Raw genomic sequence first — 24698 nt, 5'->3', positions numbered from 1 at the left:
GGCAAAAACGTTCCTTTTTAACCAGGCCTTTGGTTGTTCTGATTGACATCCAATGCCCTTTTAAAAATGTGGTTCTTTTTCGGGGTGGTTATTGAGTTGTTGTTTTTATTTTGATTATATATATTGTGGTTTTTATGTTGATCTTTTCTGTGAACCGCCCTGAGATCTCTGGGTATAGGGCATTATATAAATTCAAATAATAGTAGTAGTAATAATAATAATAATAATAATAATGTGGCTGTAGCAAAACAAGACACACCACTTGCCCATGCAGGGATTACATGGTTCTTAAACCACTTATGGGGCACAGGGCTTTGCAGCTGATTGGTACTGCTTTTGGCCCAGCTCCCTCTGTATCTGCCCCACACATGACAACAACTGCAGAACATCTGGGTGTAGCCAGAAAGTCTGTGCTGTTGTTGCCAGGGTCAAACAGATTCCTTACCCTCTGTTTCAGTAAGCTGCCTTTGGTTCTCTGCACAACAGGAGAGACACATGTATAACAAAATGGAACTTGTAAAAGCACACACTCAATTTAATATTTTAAAACAATCCCCTCTACAGATAGAATGGAATGGATAAAACCAGAGGTGGGCAGAAATCTCTGGTGAAAGTCGTCAGCAGGATGAAGCTGGAACTGTGCCAACCAAGAATCCCAGAGGGCAACAATTCTCCTCTCTCTTTCTCCTTGCATCGAGCTGCCTGGAGGGAGGATCCCAGCTGCAGAGGAGTCAGCGATGGCTGAAGAAACCCTGAGGATGGTTGAACTTGAAGGGCTTCATCCGACTGGGGCCCCTAAGAAAGAAGAGAGATTCCTGAATATCAACAGCTATTGCAGGACAGCTCTTCTCATCAAATGCTTTCAAAAAATCTGTGGATCCTATATCAGGATCGTGATGAAAGGGCCTTTTAGAAAGTCACGCTAGGACCTTTGTAGAGATCTGCTGGCTGTAACAGAGGAAGATAATCAAGAATTTTACCTGAACAACTTAGGTCCAGGGTACCTCAGGGATTGCCTGAGCCCTCATGAAAGTCTCTTTTCAAACAACCAGTACAGAATCAGGAAACTCCACAACATTCATTGATCACACCAGCTGCCCACAGATACATGACCTCCACAATCTCCTTTTTATTTGAGCAGATCTACGCACACTTCTGCCTTTGTGAAAAGAAACAAAAATACTGCAGCCTCTTGCTTTCTCACAGCATGCCCTTCCTTGCTCCTTTCGACTGCCTTTGTTAAAGCACAGAGGAGCTTGAGAGGAGGCGGGCAGAGCCCCAGTCGCAATGCCACCAAATGTTGTGGGTGCAAAAATCAGAAAGCGCCAAGGCAGGAGATGAAAAACGGGAGACAGCTCCCAGAAGACACTGGAGACGAGATGAAAGCGCCAAAATCCAGGGGAATGAACAGCTTCCTGCTAGAGATAGAGCTCATTCTTCCTCCCCGCTGGAATAGGAAGAGGCAATATGAGCCCTCTAGAAGCATGAGTAGAAGTGCCAAGTAAGGCTCATAGCTGTACAAGGCGGGAAAAGATAAAGGGCGGCGAGGGAAGGAAGAGACAGCAGGAACAAGGTGTGCCAAAATTTTTGATTGGTGGGGAGGGGCTAGAGAGAAAAACAAAGCCCCATGTAGGTCACAGCCAGTTAAAAGAAAACCACAGCTTTCTGCACAAGGTGCACAATGAAGCCATCTTGTATGGAAGCTGCCAATCTACCTCAATAGTATCTACACTGACTGGCAGCAGCTCTCCAGTGTTTCAGGCATTAAGTTGCTCACTCGCACCTATGGAGGTTCTTTCACCTGGAGCCTGGCCAAAACCTGGGCATCTTCTGAAAGTGCACAATGCCCCCCCCCCCCCCCGGTCTGGCTACTCTGCTTTAGATGTGCCACAGTATGAATGTCAGGGTCAGGGACTGTGCCGAGGAGGGCTGCACTGAGGAAGAATGGTGGGAGTCACCCCCTTCCCCTGATCCTGAATCTCCCCAGGAGCAGGAGGATAATACAGATTTGAAACAGTGGTTTGCAGAGGGGCATAGTTCAGAAGGCAGAAGCTTGGAAATACTGGATGAGGAACAGCTAGGAGAAGAAACACTGGGAGAGAGTTAACAAATTCACAGTCTCTGGACAGCATGCATCCCCCTTCTCCAAAGACATGGAGAGCTTAGAAAGTGTTAGAACACAAAGCACAGAGGGTACAAGCTCAGATTACAAGACATAGGAGTCACGTAGATTAACAGGGACAGGGGGGGGGGAGTGAGCCTTAATTGGGAGCACCGTCATTTCTCGGAGACGTGTCCTTTTCCCCCCACTGCTGTATTAAAGAATCTAACTAGTAAGACGTTCCTTTCATTTGATTTTTTATTTACTGCCATGGGTGAGGAAGCAGATTCCCCGAAGTTGGACAATGAGACACACACATGCCCTGCTCCTTACCTGACGAGGCGCAGACACATTTTCTCCTGCGGAAACTCCTTGGGCCCCTCCACACTGTTGTCGTGGGTCTCTGTCTCAAGGTAGACATCCAGGACGACACACAAGCGCTGCAGCTGATTGGTCAGGAGCTGGTAGCCTGGCTTGGGACCATACAGTTCTTTGTAGTAAACAGAGACCTCGCTCTCCATGGCCTGCAGAGAACCAGAGAAGGAAGAGAGAAGAAGGTGAAAAGGGGACAATGTGAGTCCCTCAAAGATTGCTCAGCCATGTCCTGTATCAGGGATGGGGAACCTGTGACTCCCCAGATGGAACTCCCATCATCCCTGATCATTGACCATGCAAGCTGGGGCTGATGGGAGTTGGTGGGCCATAGGCTCCCTGGCTGAGAGTCCTCTTCCCTGGGTTTGGGCCCAGCACCGTACCCGGATGTTGTCGTCATTGCTGTTGGTCTTCTCCCCTTTCCAGTTCAGGCACAGGCTGAAGATGGGAGGCATGGAGGAGTAGCCTGGGTTCAGCACCACCGCTGCCTGCAGCTTGGCTAATCACAGAAGGGAAGGGAAGGGAATGTCATCATGGAATGGTCAAAATTCCTAGCCCCTCTTGGTTTGAGTAAACACCAAAAAATGAAGGCATGCACAATGAACCTGGCCACTGGACAAAGGTAACTCACAGCTTTACTCGTCGTTCTCTTGGCCTCAATCACCACTGGCAAGCAGCTCCTCGAAGGCTGCGCACAAGGGAATGCAGCCCCCAGAATGAAAACAATGGCTTCCAGCAACTGTTAATCTGAAGTATTACTGGCTCCAACCGTGGAGACAGAGCACAGCCATTGTGGATATGCTCTGCCCCTGTGGCTGGAGGCAATTACGTTTCTGAATACCAGCTACAAGAAACCATAGGAGAGGATAGGGGTCTCATGCTCAAATCATGCTTGTGGGTTTCCCACAGGCAATCTGGTTGGCCACTATTGAGAACAGGATGGTGGTGAGCTAGGTGGGCTGCTGCCCTGACCCAGCAGGGCTCTTGTGACTCTTATGGTCCCCACCTCTGCATGACAGCCATGCCTTCTTCTCAAGCCTGCTTGCGGTGGGGAAACACAGGAGAAAGAGAATCACCCACCTGTTCCTCTTTCTATCAGGGCCATGTAGTACAGGTGTGTGTCCTCAGCCAAACCGGCCTCGACGACATCTTTGGTGTAGGACAGCTCCTGCAGTGGGAAGAGCGAGAAGCGAGCGGTGAGCTGGGTCTACAGAGATAGGGACACTGTCCACAAACAACGGAGTCTCTTTACAACACAAGCGCAGATCAGACCGCTCAGATCAACATGAAGTAGGAAATGGGCAGCTGAGGCCAGCGATGTGAGATGGAAAAGCAAGACTAAGCATTCCACTTCCAAAAACTTATTGCTTCATTAAAATAGTAATAATCTGTCAGGCTTCAGGGAATCTGATCCCCCTCCTTCGTGGCAGGCTGCCAGTAATGGAAAGACAAGAAGCTCTTACCAAGGTATTTTATTCAATATTCAGACAGAGATGCACAAATGCCGTCTCTCGGATAATGGCGTTGCTCCGAGTAAAGTCCCACCCCCTCCTTCTCTGGTATTATGCGCCATCCCTACACTGGCTGATCTGTGCTTTCTGACTCTGAGCTTTCTGTTCTCCTACTCTCAATGCCTGCCTGGTTCGGGGAGAGGGGTGGTGGTCTGGAATGCTTTCTAATGACACCGAGTCTGTCAGCTGTCTCTCCCCTGGTGGTGCTGCTTCTTCTTCCTGCTCCTCTTCTAATATTCCTAGCTTCTCCTCTCTACATCCTCTGAACTGTGACCTTCTGCAAACCACTGTTGTAAACCTATACTGTCTACCTCTTCTCTGGGAATCGCAGGAGGAAGAGGGGGCAGTCTCCACCATTCCTCCTCAGTTCAGTCCCTGACATAATGATAACAATACAGTGGTACCTCTGGTTACGTACTTAATTCGTTCCAGAGGACTGTTCTTAACCTGAATCACCACTTTAGCTAATGGGGCCTCCTGCTGCCACCATGCCGCCTGAGCACGATTTCTGTTCTCATCCTGAAGCAAACTTCTTAACCCAAGGTACTATTTCTGGGTTAGTGGAGTCTGTAACCTAAAGCATCGGTAACCTGAAGCGTATATAACCCGAGGTACCACTGTAATAGATACAATACCAACCAAACTGAGCAAAGCTGTAATTGGCTCTTCCTCTACATGGCTATTCTTAAGCAGCATGCACACATATATGATTTTCAAGCAAAGCAGGAAGCATTCTCAGATGTAGCATTCAAACAACATTAAATGGGCTTTTTTGATCCCCTCCCTCCCAGCTCAAATCAAGTATTTCAGGGCAGCCTTTCCCCGCCCAGTGGTTTTGGACTACACTTCATCCAGCACAGCTGTTTTTGGCCTCAGCTCCCCATCAAGTCCCAGATAGTCCAGAACAGCTGGCGGGCACCAGATTGGGGGAGGCTGGTTTAGCAGGCCAGTTCTTTCTCACAAGACTCCACTTACCAGGTAATCCTCGTACGTGAGCGCTGTCCACTTCACCAACCGCGACACAATCTTTGCCGGAAAGAGATGCTGGCACTCGCTGGAGACTGGCAGAATGCCATGTTCTGAAGCCCAAGATGGGGAAAAAAGGGGCAACATAAATATGATCCAAGATCCCTTTCCCTAGCAAGGTCAACGTGTTATGTTCAGAAGTGGCAGCTCGAAGGGCAAATCTGGCCGCTGGACAATTGTGGCTTTAGGTTCCTGTCATATATAGTTAAGCAAAAAAGGTTCTAAACCTCTGAAGGCTCAAAAGAGTTCTGACAGGTAACAGCTGGTGATAGGACCAACATGCTGATGAGTGATAAATTAGCACAAAGCTTGCTCCATTGGAGATGGATGTGGAAAAAACAGAGCAGCGCTTGGAAGCTGCAAAGGCAGTATTTGACCGAGATTGTCCCAGTCAGTGACAAGCAGAAGATGTACTGCAGCGGACCTTCGGCCAGTTCCCAGTGAGCCGCTGAATATCTGTTGGTTGCTAGGACTCTTGCCAAGAATGCTGGGTTAGGGAGATCGTGGTTTGATCCCACAAGGAGATAGGGCTGTGGGAACTGGCCGGTCAATTCCCATAGCTTGGTGAGCCCGACCTGGACCTTGGGCTAGCCACCCACTTTTAGACCTTTTTCTTTAGAGAGGTTCAGTGTTCACACCATACTACTCAGTGCTCTGAATATTCCATTGTCCTGGCTACATTTCAATGTACAGCTGATAATTGTCAATCACACCTGGGACACCTATTTGGACACATGGACTGTGTATATTAATTTATATATTCAAGTCAAGAACAGTGGGATATTTTAACAGTCTATGAAGCTGTCTGTGCTTCCTTTCCCCTTCTATTGTAGCTTCAAAACTTTACAATTTTGGAGAAAGTCAGAGGGGAGAATGGGTGGAAGGGGTGCAATCTGGATTAACCCCCTCCACACCATCTCCCTGCCAAAAAATTGCCTCTCAAAGCTTTTGTTTATGTTTCCCCCCAAAGGAGCTACTACAGCAGCTTCCAGGGGGTGATTTTGTCAAGGAAACAGGCATAGGGAGAATAATCACTTAAAATTCCCCCACTGTCCATGCCATTGCCACGGGGCTCCCACAGCTGCTTGTTCCTAAATGAAGAAATTTAGCTGCTTCTAAGCAAGCAAAAATGCTTTTTAAGTTAGATGTAGTTAGGCCTGGAGGTAGCAGATTTGCATCTGGGAGGCTGCCACCTCAGATTACAGCTAGGGAGGGTCCCATGATGTGATTCTCCATACAAAATAAAAATCCCTGCACCCAGAAAACTAGCAGCGTCAGAGGAAATGGGACTCTAGCTACATCTTCCTGACATGCTAGATTTTCTTGTGCAGGGATTATTTGTTTGTTGTATGAAGGAACATTCTGTCTCACTTTGTAAGTTGGAGCTGAAATGTGTCCCAGGCCTGAGGGTGGGGGGCATCTGATGCTCAGAGTGTGTGTGATTGGTGGAATCTAGAGTGTCACTACTGGGGGAAGCAGCAGGGCAGCAGGGATTTACCGAGGGAAGCAAACTGCTTGTGTAGAGCAAGGCGGGACTCCAGCCTCATCTTGAGCAATTTCATTGTCCTCTCCATGTGGCTAGCGCTCAGCGAGTTATCGGCAATCACAGGATTCTGCAAATGGGATAAAGGCAAAAGTTGTGTTACTTCCACACAACTGAAGAGCCAGGAAACTGGGGTGGTTTGACCAGACTGGATTCTCTCGCAGCTGCAACCTGTTTCCTTACACAGCCTCATCCGAGATAAAAAAGCCAAGGCCCCTACATCATCCAGATTCTTCTGTGCACAACATTAAAACTCATCCTTATGCTGACAGACGAGAGAATGATGGCTAAAGTCATAGAATCGATCATCTAGCCTAATAATAATAATAATAATAATAATAATAATAATAATAATAATAAATTTTATTTATACCCCGCCCTCCCCAGCCAAAGCCGGGCTCAGGGCGGCTAACAACAATAAAAACAATCCGACATTCTAAAAACTTTCCACCATAAAATCAATCAGAAACAAATTGATGGCAACCAGCAAGCAGGACCCTGTGCAGATTGCCAGAGGAGGGGGTCAGGCTGCGCCCTGACCAAAGGCCTGGTGGAACAGCTCTGTCTTACAGGCCCTGCGGAAAGATGTCAAGTCCCGCAGGGCCCTAGTCTCTTGTGACAGAGCGTTCCACCAGATTGGTGCCACAGCCGAGAAAGCTCTGGCTCTAGTTGAGGCCAGCCTAACCTCTCTGAGGCCTGGGACCTTCAGGATGTTTTTATTTGCAGACCGTAGGTTTCTCTGTGGGGCATACCAGGAGAGGCGGTCCCGTAGGTACGAGGGTCCTAGGCCGTATAATCCCTGGCAATGCAGGAATGAATATGCAGCTGTCCCATATGGGGATTGAACCTGCAACCTTGGTGTCATCAGCACCATGCTCTAATCAGCTGAGCTATCCTAAGGATACTTGCTGAGTCCTCCTTCCACTGCCCTGGGACTCTGCTCTCATGGTTTGGAACCACCTAAACATGCACAAACCTTCACACCTACACACCCACACCGACTATCTATACCCACACAACACACACTCACACACTTCCGTAAGAAGAGCCACGCTGGATCAGACCAATGGCCCATCTAGTCAGGCACCCTGCTGTTCAAAGGCAGCTCTGAACCTACCTGGGGCTGATCCTTGGGGAAATGGAGGCCCCCCAACTTCTGCACCCACATGTAAGGGTGTCCCAGTTCTGCAACGTAGTCGCTCAGGGACACGATCCTGGAAGACACAGGGAGGGAGGGAGGGCGCAGGTGAGAAGCCATGAAGGAGAGGCCTAGAAGGCAAGCACCTCTGTCCATTACCAGCTTAAAAGGTAAAGGTACCCCTGCCTGTACGGGCCAGTCTTGACAGACTCTAGGGTTGTGCGCTCATCTCACTTTATAGGCCGGGAGCCAGCGCTGTCCACAGACACTTCCGGGTCACATGGCCAGCGTGACAAGCTGCATCTGGCGAGCCAGAGCTGCACACGGAACGCCGTTTACCTTCCCACTAGTAAGCAGTCCCTATTTATCTACTTGCACCAGGGGGTGCTTTCGAACTGCTAGGTTGGCAGGCGCTGGGACCGAGCAACAGGAGCGCACCCCGCCGTGGGGATTCGAACCGCCAACCTTTCAATCGGCAAGTCCTAGGCGCTGAGGTTTTACCCACAGCGCCACCTGTGTCCCTATTACCAGCTTACCCGACTTTATCAAACTGGAACTGGTTGGCAGGGTTTGGAGTCCTCTTTCCGTGATCTCCAGGATACAGGCAGCTCAGGAGGGTGTCAGGGCACAGCAAGTCTCTAGAAAGAAATAGGAACAAGCAATGTGAAATTCAGAATCTTCCTGGGCTATCCTTTGTCGGAAGATCCAGCAAAGAAAGGAAAAAGGCATTCTTCACGCAGCAGAATTGAACGACGGAACTCGCTCCTGCAGGAGGAAACAACAGCCGCCAACGTTAGATGGTGTTCAAAGAGGACTGGGCAAATTCACGGAGGGGCAAGGCTATTGATCGCTACTAACCACTATGAGGGGATCCGGGTGGCGCTGTGGGTAAAAGCCTCAGCGTCTAGGACTTGCCGATCGAAAGGTCGGCGGTTCAAATCCCCACGGTGGGGTGCGCTCCCGTTGCTCGGTCCCAGCGCCTGCCAACCTAGCAGTTCGAAAGCACCTCCGGGTGCAAGTAGATAAATAGGGACTGCTTACTAGCGGGAAGGTAAACAGCGTTCCGTGTGCTGCGCTGGCTCGCCAGATGCAGCTTGTCACGCTGGCCACGTGACCCGGAAGTGTCTGCGGACAGCGCTGGCTCCCGGCCTCTAGAGTGAGATGAGCGCACAACCCTAGAGTCTGGCAAGACTGGCCCGTATGGGCAGGGGTACCTTTACTTTTACCTTTTTAACCACTATGAGTAGGTTCTGCCTCCATGGTCAGAGGCAGCAATACTTCTGAATACCAGGTTCTGGGAACTGCAGGAGGGGGAGGAGTGCTCAAGTCTTGCTTGAAGGTTTCCCAGACAAGACAATCTGGGTGGCCACTGTGAGAACAGGATGCTGGACTAGATGGGCTCTTGTGCGACTGTGTTTCATTTCTATCTAAGTCGGATCTGCCAAAGAAAAATCTCCCCGTATGAACGACTCTAAGATTCTGTGCAAGTTTACTTCTGCTGCGTTGCCATGGGAATTCCGCAGGAGATCTGCAGGGCCCTCTGTTGTGTGTGTCTGTGTTCTCCTCCCCTCACCCACTGGAACATTCTGACGTCGCTCAGATCTTTTGAAACTCCATTTTGCATCCATTCCCGTCGTCTGCGCTGTCCCCCTTTCTAAATGGGCCACAGGCTGTCATCTTGCAGCGATGACTCTAGAGTTGTATGCAGGCATACTCTGCATTCTCTTCAGATCATATAAATCTTCCCCCTCCCCTTTTTGAGTTGAATGCAGGCAGTCCCCACAGCTCCCACCCTTTCTCTCAAATGCTGCCGACAGAAGTAAACAGGTTCTCTGATCGGCAGCAGATTAGACTGAAAAGTCACGTTAAACACAGATAATGAGGGTGACCGAGAACCCTGTGTTTAGGCAGGAGCACAATCGGATCATAGCATTTGTACTTATCAGCGACTTTAAGAATCAGGGTAGTTAGCCAAGCAGGAAGTCAGGTTACTGAAGGCTGCCACCGGGCATTAACAGCAGAACCACCCAAGGATGAATAATTGCACTGGCACATACACACACCCCAACATCACCTCCTCTTTTTCCACTGTTAAAACTGCCTTAATTGGGAGTGTGTGTGTAATAAACAAAGGTTTAAGTGATGCTCTGCCGAACGTCTCAGCTTTAACTAACGTTAACGTTAGACACGTGCGAAGCAGGCTGCTGCAGGGGAAAGAGCAAGCTGCTTTTCCCAAGCCTATTTTGGCAGCTGTGCTTCCAAGCCAGATTTCCACGCACACCCTAACACACAACTCCAAAGGGAATAAAAGCTCCACTCCCTGAGGCAAGGTAACTCACAGGGCAGAAGAGGAAAGGGAGAGGAATAGGAATAGGAGGAAGCAGTCTCAGCAGAGAGAGACTCAGCGACCATGCACAGGGAGAGGAAACGATTAGTCTGCTAGAGAGTAATTAAATGAGACAGGGAGACGAGATGCGATCAGCCCCTAATTTATCCTCGCCAACTCAACAGAACACCAGAGACACATAGGTCCGTTTGTTGGTTTTTTCCCTGCTGTCTGACCCATAGGAATGCTTCTCTCTCATCAGGCTCCTCCCTGTCTTGCTGCCAAGATAAATTAAGAGATCAGAGACAGATCTTGTCTCTTCCACTAAAGTCTCTCTGCTCTTTAGGGGCGAACGAGGCCCGAGAGGGGATATAGAACTACAAGCGACATGCAAGTGACTCTGCAAACTTGTGTGCCCACAGCGCCCCCTGGTGCAACTCGATGGCAGTGCCCATCTTTTGCACTGCCCCAAACAACGTATTGCAGTGTAAGGCAGAAAGCCAAATTCTGCCCGGTTAGATGGGAAAGTTCAGGTTGGGGAATTTTTAGGCCTGAGGTTCTGGCTGATCGTGGTTTAACGGGAGGCCCACCGCTCCGTTACACAGATCAGAAGACTCAGATCTTCCAAAACCGTATCTGCCACGGGGGCCAAATGTGACAGGTGGGCACAGCCCACACCATGTCACAATCCCGTAAGTACATAAGAGTCTGATGTTCTCACAGTGGCCCACCAGATACGTGTGGGAAACCTGCAAGCAGGATTCGAAGCACAAGAGCACTCTCCCCTCCTGTGGTTTCCAGCAACTGGTGTTCAGAAGAAATTATGCCTTCAAGGGAGGAGGCAGAACACGGTCAATGTGATTGGTAGCCATGGATAGCCCTCTCCTCCATGAATCCTGTTTTAAAGACATCTAGGTTGGTGGCCATCACTGCCTCCTGTGGCAGCAAGTTTCAGCCCAATCTGGAAGGGGAAGGCTGTGTGTGTGTAAAAAAAGGGGGAGGGGAGGGAAGGGGAAGGAGACTTGCAAAAGATTTTGTCCCTCCCTCCCTCCCTCTTCTGGGAACCCTGCAGGTAGGAGCTGTGTTGTGATCCCCACCATACTGCCCCCAACAGTGAAGGGAGAACACAGCCACCTTTTCTACCTGGCTCTGGTTGGCAGATCTTGGGGTTCTAGTAGATCCAAATTGCCGACTGTCTGCCCACCCCTGATCAAGATGGACCAGCAACCTAAGTCAGGTTAACATTGCTTCTCGAGTCCCTAAATGAGGTACCTCTTTGCCAGATGCTGCAGGAAAAGGGTACACAGAAAATACTCACAAACTTTCCACATCGCAGAAAGACTGCACTGGAATCTCTCCTTTTTCTTCGGGGGTTTAAAAACAACACCACCACACCGGGCAAAGTAGAATTCTGCCAGGAGCCACAACAGCAGCCACAACAGCTTGCCAACACCCCAATGAAATAATTTCCCAGCTGATCCTACCCTTGGCACCTGGGATCCATCAGCGACAGCCTGTCCCCTCGCCAACCCCTGCAAAGCTCACCCGGCACTGATGGGCATGGACATCTCTGCAGCTGCCGTCACCTTGGCTTTCGTTGTCATGACGTTGAGGTTCATCAGATAGTAGAAGGTGAGGAGGAGGAGGCTGCCATCTGCAATGACACAGCCAATGCCAGGGGTTTAGGAAGGGAGAAGGCAACTTGTCGAGCAGGGAAGGTGCAGAGAGAGAAAGGAGAGAGCAACGACTTCCAGTTGTGTTTAAACCACTGTGAGAGGATGGGGGTCAGTGAACTGCTCCCTTATCTGTTGGAACTCTCTAGCTATAATACATGGAGAACCTCAGGCTTGTGGGCTGAATATGGTCCACCAGGACTCTCTACCTGTCTGGCCCTCGGGGTCTCCCTCTCCTAAGCCACACCCCTTCTCCACATGCAATGCCCCTCCCTGGCCCTACTTCATACCCTCCTTGAGCGTTCTTTCGCCTGGCTGTAAATATGTCCTTGAACTCAGATAACGCTTCTCGCTTGCCGTTCTCCATCCAAAGAAATGTGTACAAAAATGCATAGGAGGAAAACGTGTACTAAAAAGCCATGTTTTAGTGAAAGTAACATGCAAAACTTCCTCTAAAGCAAAGTTCCTTGAATATGAGGAGAAAGGCGCAGGAAAACGATTACAATTGTTTGGTGAAAGTGTGTTGTGTGTGATCAAAAAATCGCAAGCTGCTGAGGAGATGTCGGGGACCACCCTAAGACCGGAAAAATGAGCAACTAACTGATACAGAAATTGACATATTCATGCATCCCTAACTTCCAGAGAAGGGAAAGACCCCCAGTTTAGGGGCACCAACAGATGAGCTGCTTTGCTCTCTCACGTACCTTTGCATTTCAGGTCGACGGTGACAGACAGTGGGTGCCTCTTGAGCATTTCTTTCCGCTTGTCATCCAGCTGCACCCCTAAGGTTGGGCGGCGACGCTTCTAGAGTGGGGAAGGGAGAATCACAACATATTTCTGCCTCCTTTCCCCCAACGAGCTTCCCCCGCAAGTCTACACTTTGTTTGCTGTGGCTTTGCACCACACCTGTTGCACCCTGGGCTGCTGCTACCTGCCCTGCCCATGTGCTTTGAAGGGCAAGTGTGAGATGGGCAGCAGGGAGGGACAAGCACAGCCACCCACCCACCCCCACCACTAGGGTGGTCATTGGTACACCCCCAATCTTTCCATTTTCCTTTCGAAGGGGCTGTTGCCCCATTCTGAATAAGCCCCGTTTCAAAATTCTAAATCCAACAACATGGAGGAAAGGAAGTGCTCATGAGGAACAAAGGAAGTCGCCTCATACAGAGTCAGACCATCGGGTCTATCTAGCTCAGGGGAGGCAACCTAAGGCCTGGGGGCCGGATACGGCCCAACTGCCTTCCCAATCCGGCCCGCGGATGGTCCGGGAATCAGTGTGTTTTTACATGAGTAGAATGTGTCCTTTTATTTAAAATGCATCTCTGGGTTATTCGTGGGGCATACGAATTCGTTCATTCCCCCCCCCCCCAAAAAGTCCGGCCCACCCCATGGTCTGAGAGACAGCGGACTGGCCCATGGCTGAAAAAGGTTGCTGACCCCTGATCTAGCTCATTATCACCTACATGGACTGGCAGTGATTGTCTGCAGTTTTAGGTAGGGCTCTCTCACGCCCCTACCTGGAGATTCCAGGAATTGAAGTAGCAACCTTCTGTATGCAAGTCAGATGCTCCACCACTGAACTGCAGCTCTTGAGTATACAAAGTCAGACCATCGGCCCATTTAGCTCAGTATTATCAGTGGTTCTCCAGGTTTTCAGACAGGGAATCTTTTCCCAGCCTTACCTGGAGAGGCTGGGGATAGAATGTGAGACCTTCTGCAGGCAAAATAGATGCTCTACCCCTGAGCTATGCCCCTTCCTGCAGCCCCTCCCAAGTGAGGGCCAGGGAGAGCCAAAAGGAAATGATAATGCAGATGACCGAAGGAGATGGTCTGTTTGTAAGTGCATCACCAAGTCCCAGTATGTCTGTTTCTCCTCACTTCGTTACATGGGAATGGCACACAGGAAAGGCCCTTTCACTTATGATTTTTAATGGGGATGGGGTGGGTGAATGACAAGGCACATTAGACGTGAAAGAACAGGTCTAATGACACACAGCATACCAGTTTCAAGGCAGAAGGAGACCTCTCCCCACAACATCCCTCCCCTCCCTACAATTTCATAGCGCAGTGGGAAGGTGGAGCTCTTACCGTGGTCTGCTCCTCCTCGGCATCCGAGTCACTCTCATCATCTGTGAATCCAAATAAATGAATGCTAAGAGCCTGGCTGCATCAGGACAAAGACCTATTTAACCTAGCATTCTGTTCTTACAGTGCCCAACCAGATGCCTGTGGAAAGCAAACAAGTAGGACACAAGTGGAACAGATCCTTTAGTGATGGCCGCCAACTTGGATGGCTTTAAAAGAAAGGATCTCCTCTCCCCTTATGAACCAACACAGACCCTGCAATCAGCACCCGAGGTCCTCCTTCGTGTGCCTCCTCCACAAGAGGCCCAGGGGGCGGCACACGAGAATGGGCCTTTTCTGTGGTGGCTCTCATCTGACAGAATGCTCTCCCCAGGGAGGCTTGCCTGGCCCTATTGTTACATATCTATAGGCGCCAGGCAAAACATTCCTCTTCTCCCAGGCCTTTGGCTGATTAAACAATCTGTGTCCTTTGTTTGTTATTATAGCATGCATTTTTGTGCTTTTTTATATTGTAAACCACCATGACCTTCAGATGAAGGGTGATAATAGAAATTTAATAAGAATAATAAATGCACGGAGAAAGAGGCTGTCGATGGCCACAAACCATGATGGCTATTTTTCACCTCTGCCAGCAGAGGAAGTACCATATTTTTCGCTCCATAAGACGCAAAAACGTGGTTACAAAGCACGGATCCACATGGATCCTCAGGATTTTTGCATTGGGCTACCCCAAACTCACTGTCAAATCACATGTCTGTGGCCGCAGGATGAACCACAAAAATCATACATCCACTGTTTTTTCCTCCTCTAAAAACTAGGTGCATCTTATGGAGCGAAAAATACGGTATGCCTCTGAATACCATTTGCTGCACATAGGTCCACTATGTGGGCTTTGTGCTGGGGCAGCTGTTTGGCTACTGTGAAGACAGGATGTTGGACTAGGTGGGCCTTTGACCAGAACCAGGGCTTCTCTTATGCTCCAACAATGAAGCAGCAATGCCTCCCCTGTTATGGAGCATGTTTATCCAACTGCAGCCAGGGCACCCCATACAACGTCCAGCATAGACACGTTAACACTGCAGGACAGAATATCCTAATTTCCTCTTTACAAGTCTAACAGTTTTGGTTAGCTTTGAGCTGAGTTTTAACATGCAAGCTGCCAGTGGGCAAACCATATTTTGCGGCCCTTGTCAGACTATGACTCCCCGTCAGCCTTGATCCTTAGGCGATGCTGGAGGGGGTTGATGGGAGTTGCAGACTAGCAACTTTGGAGGGCACCAGTCTGGGGCAGAACAACTTCTGTCAGATCCAGCCAGCATGGCAAATGGGGATGCCAGGAGTTGTAGTCCTGGAGTGTGCCAAGCCAAAGAAGGCTGGTCTATGCCAACTGGCTGCTGCTATCCAAGACACTTCCCAGCCCAGGTAAGTGGGAATCCTTTCGCTGGAGCTCCTGAACCTGGAACCTTATAGAAGCAAAGGACATGCTCAGCTGAAGAGCCATTCACAGCAAGTGAAGGCAGCTTATGGACCCTCACTCACCCTGAGAGTCCTCTGGAGGTTTGCAGAGAGCTTTGGCTTCCTCCACGTTGCCTTCGATAGCCACAGCCAGCTTCTTGTCTGTGAAGGAGATGATGTCATTAACCACACCTCCCCAAAGATGACTCCCACAAACTCTGTAAAGCAACAAGGTTCTCAAATGCAGATGCTTCATTGGGTTTTGGGCAGCTCTGCTCTCTGTGTTTGTCTCTCTCTCTCTCATTCTTCCCCAACCCTGCAGACTCAGGGGAGCCAGGGATCAGATTAAGGGGGGGGGGGGACGACGACGACACATCAACGTGACAGTCCTCAGATAATGTCATGCTTTCTGCAAGGAGCTGTGAAATTTGACACCTCTGCTCCCCTTCAAAGCTCAGCTACCTTGAAATAGTAACTTACCACAGGCCTGGCCGTAGGCACTGGCTTGGACAAAGAGCACATAGAGGGGTGGCGGGAGATGCCTGGCCGTCTCATACTGCTTGTGAACCTGGTCAAAAGGCATGGAAAGGTACTCCTGGACAGGGAGCGAAGCCTGGTAGGAAAGAGGACCGACAGGGGAAAAAATGGGGGTTATAATTCTGTGGTTTGGGCAGTGACCCATGAGAACAGGTTGGCACCAAAATGCCCCCAAAGATGCTGTTTTTATTACGCTACGTTGTCAGTACGTGCCCTTTCATTATTAGGTATATTATGTTTTGATGCACAGGGAGCCGGAACCTGCCACCCAGGGGCCGCATGCGCCCCCCTGTCTCATTTGATGTAGCCCCTGACACCTCTTGAAGCTGCTCTAGTTCTTTTATCCTAGGAGTTGGGAACTGCAGGTTCAGGGCGCCCCTCCTCCAGGACTCTATCTGGGCCTTGGGACTCTACCCCAGTCCGCACCCCTCATGGGCCCTTGTCTTGAACCCTCCTCAAGTATTCTTGGCCTGGCTGGGCTGTGTCCTTGAACTCTGATCACGCCTCTTTTTTGCCTGGATGGAGGACAGAGCAGAATGTGGGTGAGAATGTGCAGAATATGAGCTTATGTACAAAGGGGGGAAATTACACATGTTGCCCCACCCATTTTTGCTTTGGCCCCACCCACTCCAACAACCTCAGGAGGCCTGCAGCTTAGCCAACCCTGTTATAAATAATAATAGTAATTGCAGTAGTAGTAAAATAACCAGCATACTGAAGGAGAGGGAAAAGCAACGGTCTCTGACAGTGTCAGTGGGTCTTGTGATAAAAGTCCTACCCAGAATCTGTTCTTACTGAAAACAGCTCATATATATTCAGGTTTTCTTTCTCCAAAGCAGGGATAGGAATCTGTGGCCCTCCAGAGGCTGCAGGACTCTAACCCCCCAGCCAAGCATGGCCAATAGATGAGAATGATGGGAGACGTAGTCCAGTGACATCCTGCACCAGCTCTGTAGTCAATGGTTTGGTTCTGTATCGAAGGCCATCTCCCATGCTGCACCAACAAGGTATGTGGGTTTCTTAACCTCCTGCTGAGAACTCCTAAAGCAATTCTTTTTAAAAGCCTGACCCACAGCATACCTGCATGATGCTGTTGAGCCGAGGCTGGAGGTTACTGAGGTACTCCTTCTTCACTTCTATCTCTTTCAGGATCTTCTCTTTGTTTGCCAGACTTTCTTTGTACTTCTCTGCCAGCCTGCACGTAAGAGATTCACAGTTACTAACAAGCGACAATGTGTCCAGAGAAAGTAGAGGAGGGATAAGGGGGACACACACAAAGTCTGGGAACACAGGAAGCTGCCTTATAGTAACTCAGATCAACGGTTCATCTAGTTCAGTATTGTCTACACTGACTGGCAGTGGCTTTCCAGAACTTCAGGATGGGATCTCTACCTGGAGGACTGAACCTGGGGCCTTCCGCATTCAGGGTGCTGGCTCTATCAGAAGATGCTGAATTTGTCCATCTGGCAGGGGGCACTCCAGGGTTTCGTGCAAATGGCTATCACAGCCCTACCTGGAGATGCTGGGGAACTGACCCTAGGATCATCTGCATGCAGAGCAGAAGCTCTACCACTGACATTTTAGCCCTTCTTCCTCAAGTCCTCCTCTCGTAATATTTATAAACTTGGAACACTGTGGGACCACTCTTCTAGATTTCCAGGTCTGTTCATTTTCCGGCAGTCTTTAAAATGCAGGGTCCCCTGCCCCACAAGCATGCCAACATCGCAGACTGTCTTGCCAGAGTGGTCCATGCTCTGGTTAGCTCCTGCTTGGACTACTGCAATGTGCACCTTGGAAGGTGACCCAGAAACGACGACTAATCCAGAATGCGGCAGCTAGACGGGTAACCAGGAGTGGCTGCGGAGACCATATAACACTGGCCCTAAAGGATCTTCACTGGCTCCCAGTACTTTTCCGAGCACAATTCAAAGTGTTGGTGCTGAACTTTAAAGTCCTAAATGGCCTCGGCCCAGTATACCTGAAGAAGCATCTCCACCCCCACTGTTCAGCCCAGACACTGAGGTCCAGCTCCGAGGGCCTTCTGGTGGTTCCCTCCCTCCAAGAAGTGAAGTTACAGGGAAGCAGGCAGAGGGCCTTCTTGGTAGTGGTGGAACGCCCTGTGGAATGCCCTCCCATCAGATGTCAAGGAAAGAAACAATTATCTGACTTTTAGAAGACAACTGAAGGCAGCCCTGTTTAGGGAAGTTTTTAATCTTTGATGTTTTATCACTTTATTATTATTATTATTATTCTACTGTGAGCCGCCCAGAGTGACTGGGGAACCCTGGCCAGATGGGAGGAGTATAAACAAATAAAAAGTTGTTGTTGTTGTTGTTGTTGTTATTATTATTATTATTATTATTATTATTATTTGCTTCTTGCTTTCATTAGCCCCGTTCGGGCTGCAATCCCTGTTGGCTCTCACTGCCTGAGTTCACTATTAGAAGGACCAATACTGCAGAGTGGAAGGAAAGGGGGGAGAACCGTAAGCTTGCTCAAAGCCACCTAGCAGCTGTTGGGCTATCCTACTCACCGCTTGCGCTGCTCCAGCTCCCAGTCGAGGCGGGAGAGCGTCTGCTGGTGGGGATCGGCGAGCGTAATCTCCGGCTTGCTGATTTCTGCAGGGGCCTCCTTGTAAAACTCCTCCACGCTCACCAGCTCAATCTCCTCATGCTTGGACCTGAAGGAAGGGGACCAAGAGAAAGATAAATAGCGGGGGGGGGGGGGGACCTTCCTCTGTATCCAAGGTCACATGTAGCCCAAGGACCGCAAGACTGAGCTAGCTAGCTGCAGTTCAGTGACAGCTCTCAAGTTGGGCCTTGGAATGGGCTTATCAAAGTTGTGCAGACCAACTAGATAAGGCTAACTTACAGTTCAAATTTCTAAAAAGCTTTTTTTTCCTCTTTTTTTGCAAGTGGCCAGGCTTATAATAATGAGATGCTGGAAGAACTTGGAGGCTGCATCTTTGACAAAAAGGATGGCCAACAGCACTTGAGATGGAAAAAAAGTACTAACAAAATTGGCGCAAGGTTTGAAGCCTCATTAGTCTACTGGCTAACTTTTCGGGGCCTCTCCACCCTCCAGTCACATCCTATTTTTTAAACTGCTTACTTAAATTCCAGGCATTTTGTGATCTCCTTCTGCAGGTGCATGACTTCATACAGCAGATTTTGGAGCTGCAGGTGATAAGCATCCACTTTCTGCTTTGCCTGTTAACAGAGCACAGAGAGAAAACATTACAAGGCAAGGAAGTGAAAAATCAAGGTGTGGCTGAGACACACGGCTGACGATGCGATCTCAAAAAAATGGCAAGTTAGAGAAACTGAACTGAGATCCATATGCTCATGTGGGCAACCTTCCAGAGGCCACCTGCCAGTGGTGGGCAGGGACAGAGACAAAAGTGGGCGGAGCAACAAATGCAAATTTTATTTTGTGTAGTAGGCTGGTTTCTACACAGATACTCAACACACCTTTCTCTGTCCTCCATCCAGGCATACAAGAGGCATGATCAGAGTTTGAGGACACATTCCATTCCATCACTCAGGGGAGGGAAATAAGGTCTGGGAGGGGTAAAGCTCAGGAGGGTACATGACCTGGGGAGAGTCCTGAAGGGCTACATTTGACCCCCACGTCTGATGTCCCCCACCCCTGATTTACATATGCAAAGCATAAAGGTAAAGGTACCCCTGCCCATCAGGGCCAGTGGTGACCGACTCTAGGGTTGCGCGCTCATCTCGCTCAAGAGGCCGGGAGCCGGCGCTGTCCGAAGACACTTCCGGGTCATGTGGCCAGCGTGACGAAGCTGCATCTGGCGAGCCAGCACCAACGCAGCACACGGAAACGCCGTTTACCTTCCAGCTAGAAAGTGGTCCCTATTTATCTACTTGCACTTTGGAGTGCTTCCGAACTGCTAGGTAGGCAGGAGCTGGGACCGAACGACGGGAGCTCACCCCGCCGCGGGGATTCAAACCGCCGACCTTTCGATCAGCAGGTCCTAGGCTCTGTGGTTTAACCCACAGCGCCACCCGCGTCCCATGCAAAGCATACAAAACAACAAATTTCATTTTACCCCATGGGGAAGTGTGTTTTAAGAAAACACAGAAAGCCATGTTGTCGGAAAACAGTGTTGCGTGTCAATACCAGTACAATCTCACTTCTTTTTAAAGAAAATATGTTAGCTCCATCAGTCCAAAATAACGGGTATTCTCCTATCTATGTCCCCCTCATTTGGATTTGAATGTTCAGCCCAACATGAAATGAAAGGGCTGGGCTTACTATCTTGTAACATATAGGCTCTATTATTATTATTATTATTATTACTACTACTACTATTATTAATTCCCCGCCATTCACCCTCAGGTCCAAGAGTGGGTTGCAACATTAAAATACAATATTCAAAACAGTTTAAAACAACTGACAATCGCAAAAATAAGGTGGGTCTGAAAAATCTTCCCTAGAACTGCCATGTATGAGAGTACGAGTCCAACGAGGGGGAGGGTTTCAAGATGTGGAGCAAGCTTTGGTGCTGCTGCATCTAATGATCTGACCATCCAAGATCATGCAACCCTTCCCTGCTTCTCTGGACTCAACCATACCTCGTGGGTTTGATCCCTTCCCTTCTTTAACCGGATGTGAGCCAAACGGTTGAGTTTCTTCAGGGTCATGAAGTGGACACAGCTCTGGATGCGACGCTCCTCAATTTCGGAAGCCTGAAAGGCCGGGGGGGGGGGGGAGAGGAAACTGATCAGGACGGTCCTTAATTTTCTTACCTTTATATCCTGCCTTCCTTACACCGTCATGGAACCCAAGGTGGTTTCTGTGAGGTTTCCCAGTCTTCATCCATCTAGGCACTGCCCCAGATCTGCTTAGCTTCAGCAAAGTGGGAGCCTCATTTGCTTTCAGACCACAACCCAGGACCCAGTTGTTTACCAAACTCCCCTGTCCCCTAAATCTGCCAGGCTTCTCCTTTCCTCTTTTAAATATCTAAATTTTGCTAGGGTTTATCTACTCCCCCCCCCAGCCCCCGGTCACATTAGGATGCCTTGACGGGGTGGGAAAAATATTTTTTAGCCAGAGGGTTGGATTCCCTTCCCGGGGCCATATACCCATAGTTGGCAGGGTTACAGGGAAATGTGAGTGGGGTGGCTAATGTAGTTTTGCCCTTGTACATTAAGCTTGTTTCTGCTCACACTCCGCTCTCTACCTTCCATACAGGCACACAAAAGTCAATTTCAGCGTTGAAGGAGACATCCCAGCCAGGCAAAAACACCCAAAGCAAGGCTAGTGGAGTGTGTGCGTGGTTGGGGAGAGTCCAAGGGCCACACAGATAGGTCGGGGGGGGGCACATATGGTTCCCCACCCCTGCCTTACACTGTCTTTGTTGCCTTTGCTCTTCAGCTCCTGGATTTCTGCCATAAGCCTCTGGAGGTCCTGGCAGGTCTCTTTGTAAAGTTCATAATCTTTGTTGGGGTCCCGCAGGTCCATCTCAGCCTCTTCGCTGTAATATTTGGCATCCTGCAAATGGAAACAGAGAGGGAAGCTAGACTCTTGGAAGTGATGGCATATTATACAAAGGGGTCTCTGTAGCATCTCTGGTCACTCTTGAAAGCAGAATATAAAGGTAGGCAAAAATGATCCTGGCACTGCAAACTCCATCATCACCCTTCCAGTTTATCTTGTTTCTGAGACCATGCTGCATTAAAGCTCAAGGAGAAAGTAAGTTTAAGTTTGAGTACAGCCTTCCACAGCCTAAGAGCGAAAGTTCCATGGGAGAACACCGGCTAAGCATTTCTCAGCACCCCCTGAGAATCTGTTTTCAAAGACAGAAGAGGTAGCGCTACACTAGGGGCATCACAGCATCCCAGTCGCTAAAAGGCTCCTTCAGATGGTACTTGTGAGTTATATTAATTTTGAAGCAGTAAAAAATGTTAAATTATGCCCAAAAAACCTGCAGCACACAAGCCTGCTACACTCCGAGAATGGAATTTGGTGAAGATATAATTCTCTATGTCTGGAAACATCTGCCCATTTTGGCAGGCAGCAAAACCAGGGAGCTTGACTCCCGGCAAGATGCATGGTTGGTGGGCTGTGTTAAGGCTCTGTGGGTCACAAATTGGGCAGGCTCGCTTTGAGACTCCCTCCCCCTTTTATTCCTGACACACTTTACAGTAAATGCCCACACTTTTGAGTTCACCAGGACACAATCAGTTACTAGTCAAAACCTGGCAGTTAAAATACAGTAACCCCAAGGGCTAGTCTAGAGCATCTTTTACAGACATACCTCCAAACCACTCTGCTTTTCCAAACAGCATCTAAGAAGACCACAAGTACCTCTGTTACAATGAAACTACCTGATCAGTGTCTGGCCGGCCCCTCTTGCCTTCCGATGGGCCTCCATCTGTCCGGATGACCTTCGGCTTCCGTTTCTTACTGGAGTCTGATGACATTTTCTTAAAACATGAGAATCTGAAAACCCATGAATAGGGGGCAGGGGGATCAGTTAATCTCACACAGACTCAAGTAAAATCTACTTTCATACCAATCATTCTCCAAGGCAATGTGGAAAGTGTGCCTGTGACTACCGAAGGACGATTCCTTTATTATTTTAAATCACCCAGAACCATTCAGATTTACCCCTGGGCATAAAAAATATGCTGAAAGAGAGGTGACTGCAGGAAAGGTCATTCTGCATAGAACATCGTAACAGGAGATCAACACCATATAATATAGGAACCGGGTCTTCAGCATGGTGGTCCATACCCTTTCAAATCCCCACCCCTGGTGCCTCCCTTGTTTTCTTTTTGGCACCTACTGAAGACTTTCCTCATCCAACAAGCCATCTAAAGTGGGGCTTTTTATCCCAGTTGCTACATGTACCAAATTCAAAGGTTTTTTCTTGTATACAATAAACACCCTATGTTGCACTCAGTTGTAACTCTTTGGACTCCTTTAGGAGGAAGGGCGGACGATAAAGGAATTTGATCAATAAAACAAAATCCGGAAGTCAAGAGGGGTCCCAGGCCTCATTACCTTTCAACCACAATGGCAACTTTTAAAATACAATTAGTTTGTATTTCATAATAAGTTTTTAAAAAAAAAAGTTAGCCAACTTGAACCCCCACAGCTAAGGAGAAAAGCGGGATAGGTAAAGGTAAAGGGACCCCTGATCATTAGGTCCAGTCGTGACTGAATCTGGGGTTGCGGCGCTCATCTCGCTTTATTGGCCGAAGGAGCCGGCGTACAGCTTCCGGGTCATGTGGCCAGCATGACTAAGCTGCTTCTGGCGAACCAGAGCAGCGCACGGAAACGCCGTTTACCTTCCTGCCAGAGTGGTACCTATTTATCTACTTGCACTTTGACGTGCTTTTGAACTGCTAAATGGGCAGGAGCAGGGACCGAGCAACAGGAGCTCACCCCGTCGCGGGGATTCGAACTGCTGACCTTCTGATCAGCAAGTCCTAGGCTCTGTGGTTTAACCCACAGCGCCACCCGCGTCCCTTGTATACATTAAATAACAGCAATTGACAACAATAATACAGTGGTACCTCAGGTTAAGAACTTAATTCGTTCTGGAGGTCTGTTCTGAACCTGAAACTGTTCTTAACCTGAAGCACCACTTTAACTAATGGGGCCTCCTGCTGCCGCCGCTGCACGATTTCTGTTCTCATCCTGAAGCAAAGTTCTTAACTTGAGGTGCTACTTCTGGGTTAGCGGAGTCTGTAACCTGAAGCGTCTTTAACCTGAAGCGTCTGTAACCCAAGGTACCACTGTAATGACCCTCTTCCCTCCCCATTCTTGTTCACTATAAGAGAATAATGCTTAGAGGCCCTTGGGAAGATGTCTCCACATGCTCAGAGGAGCTTTCACCTGCAGCAGCCGCCACAAGTACCAAGAGGCTGAGCCCTTGCCCAGAGAACGAATACCTCCCAGGGCTAAAAGCCACACACACACACACCCGAATTCTCCTCGCCCTCTCCGCCTCCGGCTCTGATTTCAGAGGGCAGAAGGGAAGAAAGAGGGAAGCCGTTTACCGATGGTCACGCGCCCTCCCCTCCCCCCTCCCGCCATCCGTCTCTCACCGATTGATCCTCCTTCTTCCACAAAGCCTCAGAGCCCAACCGGAAGCACCCAACCGGAAGCGCGGGCAAAGCAAGTCGGCCGCCGGCGTAAAGGCTAGAGCGTCTGCACAGGTTTTTTTTCTTTCCCCTTCTCTTTCGTCCCCTAGTGGCGCCTCGTGGATGCTTACAGAAAAGGAGGGAGCAGCTGCCCCCGCTTCTTGAAAAATAATATTTTTAATTTCACGTTTATATTTTTCCTGTTGTATAATTATTTAATAATAAGCATTGCTGTTATAGATTGAAGTTTCTCTGCCTTATATAACAATCTTACCACCCACCCCCCTGCCCAGTGCCGGATTTGCTTATAAGCTAAACAAGCTGTAGCTTAGGGCCCCACTCTCTTGGGGGCCCCCAAAAAATTTAAAGGACAAAAAACATGGATGTACATTTCCAAAATATAAGATAAAAAACAAATAAAAGCTATATACAGCAACAGTGTTTTGTGTTGTGTAGGACTCTGGTGTAAGTAATGGGCCCCGCCTGCTAGCCTTCTCCCTAAAATATCACTGGTTTGCTCATATATATATATATATATATATATATATAGTGGGACGCGGGTGGCGCTGTGGGTAAAACCTCAGCGCCTAGGACTTGACGATCGCATGGTCGGCGGTTCGAATCCCTGCGGCGGGGTGCGCTCCCGTCGTTCGGTCCCAGCGCCTGCCAACCTAGCAGTTCGAAAGCACCCCCGGGTGCAAGTAGATAAATAGGGACCGCTTACTAGCGGGAAGGTAAACGGCGTTCCGTGTGCTGTGCTGGCTCTCCAGATGCAGCTTGTCACGCTGGCCATGTGACCCGGAAGTGTCTGCGGACA

General features: G+C 49.2%; 2 protein-coding genes across 3 annotated transcripts in view; one reads left to right on the top strand and one right to left on the bottom strand.

Moving 5' to 3' along the window:
• UQCR10 (ubiquinol-cytochrome c reductase, complex III subunit X) overlaps window positions 1-24698 on the top strand; it is a 433107-nt gene that overhangs the window by 28702 nt on the left and 379707 nt on the right. The gene's annotated exons all lie outside the window — the stretch shown is intronic.
• On the bottom strand, window positions 515-23920 carry THOC5 (THO complex subunit 5). Of its 2 annotated transcripts, none has more exons than XM_083417713.1 (20): window positions 23846-23920; window positions 22118-22232; window positions 21138-21281; window positions 20363-20476; window positions 18879-18976; window positions 18301-18447; window positions 16848-16962; window positions 15711-15843; window positions 15315-15392; window positions 13779-13819; window positions 12395-12494; window positions 11563-11671; window positions 8228-8329; window positions 7671-7767; window positions 6509-6623; window positions 4960-5063; window positions 3554-3641; window positions 2857-2972; window positions 2435-2625; window positions 515-795 (listed from the first exon to the last, which is right to left on the bottom strand). In XM_083417713.1, the coding sequence occupies exons 2-20, from the start codon at window positions 22211-22213 to the stop codon at window positions 732-734; spliced, it is 2052 nt and encodes a 683-aa protein (XP_083273839.1). In that variant the 5' UTR covers window positions 22214-22232; window positions 23846-23920; the 3' UTR covers window positions 515-731. The 2 variants fall into 2 exon arrangements, with proteins under 2 accessions (XP_083273839.1, XP_083273840.1); XM_083417714.1 differs by having other exon boundaries at window positions 23634-23850.

This window comes from Podarcis tiliguerta, assembly GCF_965153285.1.
Source record: "Podarcis tiliguerta genome assembly, chromosome: 16".
NCBI classification, from domain to species: Eukaryota; Metazoa; Chordata; class Lepidosauria; order Squamata; family Lacertidae; genus Podarcis; species Podarcis tiliguerta.
This window is presented reverse-complemented; position numbering and strand designations above follow the sequence as displayed.